This window comes from Cherax quadricarinatus, chromosome 85 (assembly GCF_038502225.1).
Source record: "Cherax quadricarinatus isolate ZL_2023a chromosome 85, ASM3850222v1, whole genome shotgun sequence".
Classification (NCBI taxonomy): Eukaryota; Metazoa; Arthropoda; class Malacostraca; order Decapoda; family Parastacidae; genus Cherax; species Cherax quadricarinatus.
The window spans coordinates 9,354,110-9,368,309 of NC_091376.1; the positions used below are offsets into that span (position 1 = coordinate 9,354,110).

The window sequence follows — 14,200 nt, forward strand, 5'->3', positions numbered from 1 at the left end:
GAAAGGTTAGTCACTAGCACTAGATACAGTTAATAGAAAATGTATCAAAGATAAATGTATGTAAACTTATTTTTCTAGGTGGTGCTGCTACAACAGCAATTGGAGGAACGTGATCGCACCATAAGGCTTTTACAGCAACAACTAGCACAGAGTATAGGAAATCAGCACCCAACTTGCACCTCCCATGATACTAAAGATTCACAAGACACCGTTAATGCAGCTACTCAAACAGATCGCTCAGCTCGCCCAACTTTAACAGGCTCAAGCCTCTCAAGGGCAGCTTCTATCGATGATGGACTCGGACCAACTGTCAGGTGAGCTTTGATACCTGCTCTAAAACAAACTAAAATTAAGTTAGTTATGCCTGAAAGGGATGATTGGCTTAATACAAATTACTGATAGTTATTTTCCTATAAGACTGCACTGGAAGAAATAGTATTGCAATTAGTATTTATGATAACATTCATTTGGCTGTGGCTTTTTGATTGTTTAATTATTTCACTGCTGTTTTATACATAATGCACACACACACACACTCACACATATACACATGCATACAGTCGAACCTATTGTGAATATTTTAATAATAGTAATAATAATGTAATAATAATACTAGTACATTACTGGTTTTTACAAAGATTTCTTTAGTTTTAACCTTTTCACTGTCGAGAACCCCAGCAATTAAAAGTGCTTACAGTGTCAACATTTAAAAAAAAAATTATTTTGAAATGGTAGAGAAATTTTTTCTGAAAATAATGACACCAAGAATACAAAATTTGGTGGAAAACTTATGGAATTACATAGATGCAGAGTTAATGGTCTGGGTGTAAAATACTCATCAGTGATTTCACCCACTTTGAGTCCTATTTTAAGTCGATTCCATTTCTAGTTTGATCAAATTCTTAGTTATTTTGCTAGTATGTCTTCCATTCTATTAACTGATCGTTTAACTGCTCCTTTAATTATTATAACTACCCTATAAAGTACACAGAAGTTGGTAATTTGGTTAATTTTGCACAAAATTAAAAGAAATCCATTCCATGCACAAAAATAATATTTCCTCTGTTCATTAATCATGTCCTCATACCTCTCCTGTATTACAGTTGCCCTCCATTTTGAATTCACCACACAAAAAATCAAAAATTTTTCTCAGATAATAAAATATAACGAGGAATAATTGGTCATGGTTTACAGTGTTCATATAATTAAATCAGACCGGTAAAAAACATAAAAAAAAAAAACAGACTTGTGGGGGGAGGGCTTATTTGCCCCCAGGAAAACCGTTAAAAATTAAAAAAAAAAAAAAAATTTAAGCTACTTTCTGTTCAGAAACCAAACAAAATCATCTCTATTTCAGTGGTATATCTTCCATTCTACCAAATGATTCCAAGAAACAAACAAACAAAACCATAAAAACCATCCTCGGAAATTTCCCAAATTTGCTATTTTAAACCAACTGCACTGCGTGGGGCAGGATTTTTTTTTTATTCTGTGCACACTTGCTGCATAGACATCATCTCATGTCTAGGTCAGAATTTACTGCTCACAGCTTATTTGATTGAGCTGAGCTCAAAATGTAGATCTACATATGAAACCCTGGATTCAGTAACGTAGATCTGTGTAAGAAACCCTGGCTTCAGTAACATAGATTTATGTAAGAATCCCTGTCTTCAGTAACGTAGATCTGTGTAAGATACCTGGTTTCACTAACATAGATCTACGTAAGAAACCCAGGCTTCAGTAACATTGATCTATGTAAATAACCCTTGCTTCAGTAATGTAGATCTATGTAAGATACCTGGCTTCACTAACTTAGAGCTACATAAGAAACTCTGGCTTCAGTAATGTAGATCTACATAAGAAACTCTGGCTTCAACAGTGTAGATCTATGTAAGAAACCGTGGCTTCAGTAACATAGATCTGTGTAAGAAACCCTGGCTTCAGTAACGTAGATCTACATAAGAAACCCTGGCTTCAGTAATATAGATCTGTGTAAGAAACCCTGGCTTCAGTAACATAGATCTACATAAGAAACCCTGGCTTCAGTAATGTAGGTCTACATAAGAAACCCTGACTTCAGTAATATAGATCTGTGTAAGAAACCCTGGCTTCAGTAACGTAGGTCTACATAAGAAACCCTGGCTTCAGTAATATAGATCTGTGTAAGAAACCCTGGCTTCAGTATCATAGGTCTACATGAGAAACCCTGGCTTCAGTAACATAGATCTGTGTAAGAAACCCTGGCTTAGTAACGTAGATCTATGTAAGAATTCCTGGCTTCAGTAATGTAGATCTATGTAAGAAACCCTGGCTTCAGTAATGTAGATCTACATAAGAAATCCTAGCTTCAGTAACAGATCTATGTAAGAAATCTTGGCTTCACTAATTTAGATCTACATAAGAAACCCTGGCTCTAGTAATGTAGATCTACATAAGAAACCCTGGCTCCAGTAATGTAGATCTACATAAGAAATCCTAGCTTCAGTAACAGATCTATGTAAGAAATCTTGGCTTCACTAATTTAGATCTACGTAAGAAACCCTGGCTTTAGTAACATAGATTTATGTAAAGAACCCTTGCTTCAGTACCTTAGATCTACATATGAAACCCTGGCTTCAGTTATGTAGATCTACTTAAGAAACCCTGGCTACAGTAACATAGATCTACATAAGAAACCCTGGCTTCAGTAATGTAGATCTACGTAAGAAACCCTGGCTTCAGTAACGTAGATCTACCTATGAAACCTGGCTTCAGTAATGTAGATCTACCTAAGAGAGTGAATGGGCTAACCATACTGATAATCTAAATTTTTTTTTTTTTCAACAAACCAGCCGTATCCCACCGAGGCGGGGTGGCCCAAAAAGAAAAACAAAAGTTTCTCTTTTTAAATTTAGTAATCTATACAGGAGAAGGGGTTACTAGTTCCTTGCTCCCTGATAATCTAAATACGGTATTAATAATGGTAACCTAACTGCAAAAAATTGGTAATACTGTAGTATGAAAAAGATTTTCTATACTGCCATGGGTCTAATGACTTTCCCCAGGCTGTTTCATAAAAGTCTTATGAAAATGAATAAGGAAATAAAGGCAGTTTAATCAAGTTGAATGAGGTCTCTTTCTGTATTTGTGTACTGCAGAATCCCTTCAAGAAAAACAGTGATACAGGTGAAGGGCTCTTCAACTAGGAAAATGGAGCTATCTTTTTTTTTCCTTGGATCAAAGCTGATTACCTCCCATTTCCCAGGTTCTGTATGACCCCTATGGGTTTAGCGCTTATTCATGAATATCACAATAATAATAGAGTGCGAAATCTTCATACACTATGCCAGGCATGAATTGAAAATGGGTTTAAATATACATTTTTGTAGAATTGTATTATGTTCTTTATGAGACTTTTTCATACCAGTAATTTCCATAAAAATAACACTCCTCTGTTTAACCGTACCTGTGAATTTTTTATCTGAAATTTTTAGCGCTGAAAAATAAACAAATACACTGGAAGGTTAATTAAAAATTATTTAGCTTGATGATATAAATTTTGGATGTAATTCATACCATAGTTGTTGCTTATAGAACGTAAGTTTCATGTGTCATTACTATAAATTATAAACTACACCAAGGTTCTACTATGTGTGTGATGTTTTCTTTCTTTTCTTATAGTTTTCTTTATTTTTATTAATATTTTGAGGCAAAGTGCTTCCTTTAAGTTTGAGTGACTTGTGACTTTAGGCTTGCAGCCTGGTTACCTACATTTCTTTACTGTTTTAGTTAAACCACTAAAAATTTATTGCTACCTGGTATTTTTTTTACTAGTATGAATTCCTTTAGTAAAGTGGATATTCACTGTTAAAAGGAAAAGTATGTGTCTAATGAATAAGGCATGAGTTTAAGATCTTCCAGTTGAAGAGATGTAGAGCCTTACCCAGAGGGATCACAGATAATGAATATTTATGATGCTCTTATTGGTTTAAATGTGTATAAATTGGAAATTATATTAGAATCATCTGCGTTAAATATTGCTGTTGCCTTAGTGTAACTCAGCTCTATCTGATCATGTCATCTCACTCACAAGCTTCCGGCTGGGCAAGGTAAAGTGTCCATCTTATGTTGACGTTGTGCTTGGTTCTCTCACACTGTGTTCTGTCTTGCTGCTGGTTGCTGTGCCTGCTACATACCCAAACCTCCACTTGCTTCACTTTGTGCTCACAATATGAGCTAGTCTCTTAAAAAAAAAAAACTGACAAACCTCGTTAAGATCTTGATATTTTTTATATAAAATCTATGCTGGTTTTAATTTTAATACTGTATAAAAATATTTAAAACATTGAGGTGGCTTTTGCATTAAATGCTGCAGTAGCTATCTAACACTTGAGCATAGTGTTATTATTTTGGTAATACAGTAGGTTTCACTCTCTAGTAGGCATTTGCCGTTCTTATAATTATGCAAGTTTGTGTATTCCTGAAATGGTCTTTTCATTGCTGTTTTATGCCAAGTTATAAAATGAAAGTTACATTTATATAAAGCAATAGAATGTTCAATTATAATAAATTGTTTCATGCCATATTTTGTACATGCCAAAGATATTTTAAATAATTGTATAAATAGTATTTCAAGATCAAGACGATGTTTTCTTTCTGCTTTTGTCTTCCCTTTTTTCCCACTGCTTTTAAATGCTGCAGTGCCTTTGTTTCTATTAATGTGTAGGAAAAGAGAGGTTCTTATTTTATATGTAGTGCTTGATTTGAAGTCTTCCTTCTTGTGGACAATGAAGATCCTCAGTCACAACCCCACACTGACTAGGTTTCACACTAAAAACTGAAAAATCTTCATTGGTACCTTATAATAATGTAAGGTGATGAAACTGTTGCATGTGGATGTCTTGGACAAGAAATTGTTAGAAATTTGGCCCACTTAACTGATAAAACCAAAAAGACAAAATACATTATTGCCATGGTTATTATTTTAATCAGCAGATAATTGGACTAGGCCTTCAGATGGTCTCTCATGTCATTTATTTTCATATCTAATTATTTATAAAGCATATACATTATACTGGTATGCTTCATAAAATGGAAGCAAAGTATGTATTGAGATTTTTGCTTCAAAATACTGTACAGTACATGGTTGTATAAGTGTGATAATTCCCATGTTAAGTAACAATATGCACTTTTGTTTTATTATATAATGTTGATAATGACATTTGTTATCTTTATTGGCTGAGAAGGCTTAGGAGATTTTTTTTAGTAATCATTTGGTGCTAATAGTTCTAAGCTAAGTTCTTACATATATATACATATATATTATGGAACAATTGGAGAGTATATTTATAGTATGTACAGTACTTGTTCTATATGTAATTGCAGTAATATATTTTTTATGCCATGGAATCATAGTTACATATCACTATTACTTCTACTATATATATAATAAAAAATCATGAAGTAAATAAATGAGCCTTTATTATGGTTCTCACTTGACCATTATTAATTGGGCATTTTTTATTTGCAAGAAAAAATTATAAGTTGTCATGTTTATTATCCATGGGGAAGTGGAATAAGAATCTTTCCTCCGTAAGCCATGCGTGTTGTAAAAGTCAACTAAAATGCCGGGAACAATGGGCTAGTAACCCCTTTTCCTGTAAAGATTACTAAAAAGAATAAGAAGAAGAAAATTGTCAAAGTGGGAAGTCTGAATGTGCGTGGATGTTGTGCAGATGATAAGAAAGAGATGATTGTGGATGTTATGAATGAGAAGAAGCTGGATGTCCTGGCTTTAAGTGAAACAAAGCTGAAGGGGGTGGGAGAGTTTCAGTGGAGAGGAATAAATGGGATTAGGTCAGGGGTTTCAAATAGAGTTAGAGCTAAAGAAGGAGTAGCAATAATGTTGAAGGATAAGCTATGGCAGGAAAAGAGGGACTATAAATGTATTAATTCAAGGATTATGTGGAGTAAAATAAAGATTGGATGTGAAAAGTGGGTTATAATAAGCGTGTATGCACCTGGAGAAGAGAGAAGTGTAGAGGAGAGAGAGAGATTTTGGGAAATGTTGAGTGAATGCGTGGGGAGTTTTGAATCAAGTGTGAGAGTAATGGTGGTTGGGGATTTTAATGCTAAAGTGGGTAAAAATGTTATGGAGGGAGTAGTAGGTAAATTTGGGGTGCCAGGGGTAAATGTAAATGGGGAGCCTTTAATTGAGCTATGTGTAGAAAGAAATTTGGTAATAAGTAATACATATTTTATGAAAAAGAGGATAAATAAATATACAAGGTATGATGTAGCACGTAATGAAAGTAGTTTATTAGATTATGTATTGGTGGATAAAAGGTTGATGGGTAGGCTCCAGGATGTACATGTTTATAGAGGGGCAACTGATATATCGGATCATTATTTAGTTGTAGCTACAGTTAGAGTAAGAGGTAGATGGGAAAAGAGGAAGGTGGCAACAACAAGTAAGAGGGAAGTGAAAGTGTATAAACTAAGGGAGGAGGAAGTTCGGGTGAGATATAAGCGACTATTGGCAGAAAGGTGGGCTAGTGCAAAGATGAGTAGTGGGGGGGTTGAAGAGGGTTGGAATAGTTTTAAAAATGCAGTATTAGAATGTGGGGCAGAAGTTTGTGGTTATAGGAGGGTGGGGGCAGGAGGAAAGAGGAGTGATTGGTGGAATGATGAAGTAAAGGGTGTGATAAAAGAGAAAAAGGTAGCTTATGAGAGGTTTTTACAAAGCAGAAGTGTTATAAGAAGAGCAGAGTATATGGAGAGTAAAAGAAAGGTAAAGAGAGTGGTGAGAGAGTGCAAAAGGAGAGCAGATGATAGAGTGGGAGAGGCACTGTCAAGAAATTTTAATGAAAATAAGAAAAAATTTTGGAGTGAGTTAAACAAGTTAAGAAAGCCTAGGGAAAATATGGATTTGTCAGTTAAAAACAGAGTAGGGGAGTTAGTAGATGGGGAGATGGAGGTATTGGGTAGATGGCGAGAATATTTTGAGGAACTTTTAAATGTTAAGGAAGAAAGGGAGGCAGTAATTTCATGCACTGGTCAGGGAGGTATACCATCTTTTAGGAGTGAAGAAGAGCAGAATGTAAGTGTGGGGGAGGTACGTGAGGCATTACGTAAAATGAAAGGGGGTAAAGCAGCTGGAACTGATGGGATCATGACAGAAATGTTAAAAGCAGGGGGGGATATAGTGTTGGAGTGGTTGGTACTTTTGTTTAATAAATGTATGAAAGAGGGGAAGGTACCTAGGGATTGGCAGAGAGCATGTATAGTCCCTTTATATAAAGGGAAAGGGGACAAAAGAGACTGTAAAAATTATAGAGGAATAAGCTTACTGAGTATACCAGGAAAAGTGTACGGTAGGGTTATAATTGAAAGAATTAGAGGTAAGACAGAATGTAGGATTGCGGATGAGCAAGGAGGTTTTAGAGTGGGTAGGGGATGTGTAGATCAGGTGTTTACATTGAAGCATATATGTGAACAGTATTTAGATAAAGATAGGGAAGTTTTTATTGCATTTATGGATTTAGAAAAGGCATATGATAGAGTGGATAGAGGAGCAATGTGGCAGATGTTGCAAGTATATGGAATAGGTGGTAAGTTATTAAATGCTGTAAAGAGTTTTTATGAGGATAGTGAGGCTCAGGTTAGGGTGTGTAGAAGAGAGGGAGACTACTTCCCGGTAAAAGTAGGTCTTAGACAGGGATGTGTAATGTCACCATGGTTGTTTAATATATTTATAGATGGGGTTGTAAAGGAAGTAAATGCTAGGGTGTTTGGGAGAGGGGTGGGATTAAATTATGGGGAATCAAATTCAAAATGGGAATTGACACAGTTACTTTTTGCTGATGATACTGTGCTTATGGGAGATTCTAAAGAAAAATTGCAAAGGTTAGTGGATGAGTTTGGGAATGTGTGTAAAGGTAGAAAGTTGAAAGTGAACATAGAAAAGAGTAAGGTGATGAGGGTGTCAAATGATTTAGATAAAGAAAAATTGGATATCAAATTGGGGAGGAGGAGTATGGAAGAAGTGAATGTTTTCAGATACTTGGGAGTTGACGTGTCGGCGGATGGATTTATGAAGGATGAGGTTAATCATAGAATTGATGAGGGAAAAAAGGTGAGTGGTGCGTTGAGGTATATGTGGAGTCAAAAAACGTTATCTATGGAGGCAAAGAAGGGAATGTATGAAAGTATAGTAGTACCAACACTCTTATATGGGTGTGAAGCTTGGGTGGTAAATGCAGCAGCGAGGAGACGGTTGGAGGCAGCGGAGATGTCCTGTTTAAGGGCAATGTGTGGTGTAAATATTATGCAGAAAATTCGGAGTGTGGAAATTAGGAGAAGGTGTGGAGTTAATAAAAGTATTAGTCAGAGGGCAGAAGAGGGGTTGTTGAGGTGGTTTGGTCATTTAGAGAGAATGGATCACAGTAGAATGACATGGAAAGCATATAAATCTATAGGGGAAGGAAGGCGGGGTAGGGGTCGTCCTCGAAAGGGTTGGAGAGAGGGGGTAAAGGAGGTTTTGTGGGTAAGGGGCTTGGACTTCCAGCAAGCGTGCGTGAGCGTGTTAGATAGGAGTGAATGGAGACGAATGGTACTTGGGACCTGACGATCTGTTGGAGTGTGAGCAGGGTAATATTTAGTGAAGGGATTCAGGGAAACCGGTTATTTTCATATAGTCGGACTTGAGTCCTGGAAATGGGAAGTACAATGCCTGCACTTTAAAGGAGGGGTTTGGGATATTGGCAGTTTGGAGGGATATGTTGTGTATCTTTATATGTTTATGCTTCTAGACTGTTGTATTCTGAGCACCTCTGCAAAAACAGTGATAATGTGCGAGTGTGGTGAAAGTGTTGAATGATGATGAAAGTATTTTCTTTTTGGGGATTTTCTTTCTTTTTTGGGTCACCCTGCCTCGGTGGGAGACGGCCGACTTGTTGAAAAAAAAAAAAAAAAAAAAAATGTTTATCTACATATATATGTACTTTTAATGCTGTATGGTCATTGATTGTTTGCCTTATTCAGCAAGTGAGAGAGTTAGCAAAGAGAAATATTAGTCAACCAGACAGAAACACATAATGGCAATTACTGCTTGACATTATAGAAAAATCCCTGCAACCGTGCAGAATATTATATTTTTGAAATACAGTAATCCACACATTTTGTCAAAACTGAAGTCCGGTACTATTTTTCTGTAAAACACTTTGAAATCTACATGGTTTTGAGGTTTCCTTTGTGCCTTGTTAGATGTCATAGAGAATTATGTTGAGTTGTGAATAATTTTTAATGGCATGCATAGATTTAGTTTTTATTATGATCTTAGTGATAATTAGAGGATGAGTGTTTAATATTGAAAATTAAGGCAAACAATTGTGTGAAAATGTTAGTTTGCAGGACAAGGAACTCAAGTTTAATTAGGTTTTCTTTGAATAGTGTTGCCATGGAATGTTAGCTGTTTGGATAATACGTTTCACTTTTGTTATTCTTAGTGTTCATAAAGTATATACAGTCCAGCTCATTTGTATTACACTATGTGTAATTGTGAATAGCATGGTATCAGCACCTAAAGAAGCGTAGAGAAAATAGAAAGTCAGAATTCGTGAAATTAAGCCGAGTCCAGGTTTAAGGAATAATAATATAATTATGACAAAGATGACTGGATAGTACAAGCATAGCTCTGCTCCATTAACTACATATAGGTAATCTCTCTTACATCCACACACATGAAGATGATAATTTCAAGTGGGATTCAGATCTTTTTTTTTTTTTTTTTTTTTTTTTTTTTTTTTTTTTTTTTTTTTCTTCAACAAGTCGGCCGTCTCCCACCGAGGCAGGGTGACCCAAAAATAAAGAAAATCCCCAAAAAGAAAATACTTTCATCATCATTCAACACTTTCACCTCACTCACACATAATCACTGTTTTTGCAGAGGTGCTCAGAACACAACAGTTTAGAAGCATATACGTATAAAGATACACAACATATCCTTCCAAACTGCCAATATCCCGAAACCCTCCTTTAGAGTGCAGGCATTGTACTTCCCATTTCCAGGACTCAAGTCCGGCTATATAAAAATAACCAGTTTCCTTGAATCCATTCACTAAATATTACCCTGCTCACACTCCAACAGATCGTCAGGTCCCAAATACCATTCGTCTCCATTCACTCCTATCGAACACGCTCATGCACGCTATGCTACAGCATAGTAATATTTCTTTGACCAGAACCATTATTTCTTTCCTTTAGGTTATGGCAGCCTGTAAACCCTCTCAGAACATCCATGATTTCATATTTGACCAAGTCACTCTGAGCACTTGAAATAAACCTTAGATTGTACAGGCTGTGAATGTTGCTGCACTCTGACCAGTAATCTCTCACAGTTATAAAAATAGTCAATACATTCTTTTGTCTCTTCAGCCCCTTCCCTCCTCTCTCTCTTTCCTTTCTGTTTTTATCTCCTTCCTCTTTCTTTTAATTTCCTTTCTCTCTTTTTATCTCCTTCCTCTTTCTTTTTATCTCCTTCCTCTTTCTTTTTTATCTCCTTCCTCTCTCTTTTTATCTCTGTCCTCTTTCTTTTATCTCCATCCTCTTTTTATCTTCTTCCTCTTTTTAGCTCTAAGAAATTTGTATATAGTTATCATGCCTCTTTTTTTATTCCTGTCATCCAACAAAGGCATTTCAGTCTTTATGGGATTCATTTTATTGTATATCTTTGAACATTTTCTATTATGTCAGCTACTTTAGATGTAGACACCATATCATAGCCAAATTTTTTTTTTCAACAAGTAGGCCATCTCCCACCAAGGCAGGGTGACCCAAAAAGAAAGAAAATCCCAAAAAAGAAAGTACTTTCATCATCATTAACATTATCACCTCACTCATATATAATCACTGTCTTTGCAGAGGCACCCAGATACAACAGTTAAGAAGCATATACAGTGGACCCCCGGTTAACGATATTTTTTCATTCCAGAAGTATGTTCAGGTGCCAGTACTGACCGAATTTGTTCCCATAAGGAATATTGTGAAGTAGATTAGTCCATTTCAGACCCCCAAACATACACGTACAAACGCACTTACATAAATACACTTACATAATTGGTCGCATTGGGAGGTGATCGTTAAGTGGGGGTCCACTGTATAACATACCCCTCCAAACTGCCAATATCCCAAACCCCTCCTTTAAACTGCAGGTATTGTACTTCCCATTTCCATTACTCAAATCTGGCTATATGAAAATAACCGGTTTCCCTGAATCCCTTCACTAAATATTACCCTGCTCACACTCCAACAGATCGTCAGGTCCCAAGTATCATTCATCTCCATTCACTCCTATCTAACACGCTCATGCACGCTTGCTGGAAGTCCAAGCCCCTCGCCCACAAAACCTCCTTTACCCCCTCTTTCCAACCCTTTCGAGGACGACCCCTACCCCTCTTTCCTTCCCCTATAGATTTATATGCTTTCCATGTCATTCTACTTGGATCCATTCTCTCTAAATGACCAAACCACCTCAACAACCCCTCTTCTGCCCTCTGACTAATGCTTTTATTAACTCCACACCTTCTCCTAATTTCCACACTCCGAATTTTCTGCATAATGTTTACACCATATAAATTAAATATATTAATATGTATATTAATTAATTAATATATTAAATATATTAATTAATCTGCAAAGACAGTGATTATGTATGAGTGATGGGGAAAGTATTGAATGATGATGAAAGTTTTTTCTTTCTTTCTTGGGTTTTTCTTTCTTTTTGGGTCACCCTGCCTCGGTGGGAAACGGCTGACGTGTTAAAAAAAAAATAATAATTTACAAATTTCTTATAATTTAGGAATTTTATTTTAAAAAATTGATCTATACTTTATTTTTTAATATAAGTACCAATAAGTTAGGTTTTAACTTACCCTTTTTCAAAATTGCCTTTTTCATTGTTTTACTACAGTATTGCATGTTTATTTTTCATCTTTTTGAATGTATGATGTACTTGCAGGTTAGGTCATTATCTATATGTCTTTTCCATTGCTTAATATTTCCTTTACAATTTAAGATGCCTGATCTATGACTCAGTCTATAGGACCTATGATCTCTAGAACTGTTAACAGAGATTGAAAGGGTATTTGCAAGTTACTCAAGATCATAATTCTGACCTTATACTACATTACAGTGACTGATACGGAATAAAGAACAATCAAGAGAGTGAGTGATATTGTTTAAAATTACCTACTATATTTGTAATTGCCTATTTGTAGCTAGAGGAGCAGAGAGAAGCATATGGTGTCCCATCCTTGGTATTGAATTTATCATAAATTTTGTAAAATTTTCGGTTTAGCACTGAAACTACTATTACTACTGTAAATTATACCATTGTTCTTCCACTATGTAGGTGTATTTCTATGGTACCTCTTAGATAACAACTATGGCTTCTTGTTCTTCCTATTGATGCTGCTAGGAAATTGTCCTCATAATTCTTTTTTGGATAATTTTGTATGTGGCTATTATGTCTCTTACAATCCTGTCAGCCACTTTAATGTCTTTATCCTCTCTTTGTAACCCACAGTTTTTAGTTTTGATGTGTCACTTAACTTCCAGCTGTACCCTTGAGTATATGTTTCCTGCCTCTCAAATAGCCTATCCCTGTCTACCCTGTCAATTCCTCTTTGAATATTTTGTATGTTGTTATCATGTCTCCTCTGGTTCTTTTACCTTGCTCATTTTACCTTGTCATATTTCAGCTTTTGTTAAACACATGTTGTGATCAGCATTTTCAGTATCCCTCCATCTTTATACAATTATCTAAGGGGTATTTTAACATTGGTGAGTGTTGCACAGAGGTTTTCCACTATTTCATTTATGTGATCCTCAGAGAACAATCTTGTTTCACTGATGACTCCTAGATTTCTCTCTTAAGTCTTCATTATTTACACAACCTATTTTTTTCCCATCACTTGACTTGCTCAATCTATCCAGGTCTTTCTGCAAGGAATTTTTTTTTTTTTTTTTGGCATAGAATCTTTGTTCTATTCTAGTATTGTAATTTAACAGATTTGTTACATCATCCTGTACACTATAGGAATTTGCTAATTGGAACTGAACTGTTTTCTAGCTAGGGCAACAGTTCTAAATGTAATTTTCCAATACTCCTGTAATTTCATGGCAATGCTTGTCAGTAAGATAAGGCTGTAGTTAAGGGGATCCTCCCTGTTGGTTTTTTTTTCTTTTTTAAATATTGGCTTAACCCTTTCAGGGTTTCCAACATACTAGTACGGCTTACGCGCCAGGGTTATTGCCATACTAATACGCGTAAATTCTAGCGCCTTCAAATCATGCGGGAAAAGGCTGGTAGGCCTAGATGTGAGAGAATGGGTGTGGGTGGTCGGTGTGCGCAGTAGAAGAAAAATCTGGGACCCAGTTGCGCATTGTGGGAATGCCATTTTAGTAGACCTTGTTCACCATGCCTCGTGGTAAGAAACTTCTCACTCCTCGGCGAATTGGGACAGTTCTAATACAGATGGAAGTGCCAGTGAAGATGAGTTTCAAGGTTTTGATGAGGTTGTGACCGAAACTAATGACCATAATACTGGTAATAATGAGGAAAACCCAGACGACCCTCAGCCTTCCACCTCTGTTGCTGGGCCATCTTGTTCGTGTTCAGTTGTATCAGAACGAAAGAGGAAACTCCTATTTTCCTATATCCCGGACTCAGATGTGAGCATTGGTGATGATAGTGATAGTGAATATGAACTACAAGCTATTGAAAACAGTTCCAGTAGAGATAGTGAAGTGGAATATTCTCCAGTGAGGCGTCAGTATATATGACAGTATATGCGCTCTGGTAGTGTGCCATATGCTGTTCCAAGGGGAAGGAGTACATCTCAGAGTACATCCCATGGCTGTACAACAGGAACAGATAGTGAAAATGAAGATGATAGTGTTGCACTTGGGATGGAAAATGTGCATAGTGGTGGTGCCGGCCATGAGGCACCAGCAGTGGGCCATGCTGCCACCCACGCCGCTGCCTCAGCTGATCTACAACAAAGGCCACCATCCCCCACCCACCACACCAGCCTCCACAACCACAAACTCCACCTCCACAACCACAAACTCCACAGCCACAATCACCTGTCAATATCCAGTACCCACCAGCAGACCGCATCTGGGATTGGCAGGAAGCTGGCAATTTTGTTCCCAGTCCCCA

At 36.5% G+C, this 14,200-nt stretch overlaps 1 protein-coding gene across 6 annotated transcripts in view; it reads left to right on the top strand.

Annotated features, from left to right (window-relative positions):
- Positions 1 to 14,200, top strand: part of LOC128703148 (serine-rich adhesin for platelets-like) — a 154,376-nt gene that overhangs the window by 115,637 nt on the left and 24,539 nt on the right. For 3 of the 6 annotated variants that reach the window (XM_070103347.1, XM_070103348.1, XM_070103349.1), the window contains exons 10-11: positions 79 to 314; positions 4,073 to 4,259. In XM_070103347.1, the coding sequence (XP_069959448.1) occupies positions 79 to 314; positions 4,073 to 4,214 (378 nt within the window). In that variant the 3' untranslated portion in view covers positions 4,215 to 4,259. Of the gene's footprint in view, positions 1 to 78; positions 315 to 4,072; positions 4,260 to 12,169; positions 12,202 to 14,200 lie in introns of those variants that run through there. The other 3 variants (XM_070103351.1, XM_070103350.1, XM_053797715.2) reach the window with 3 other exon arrangements.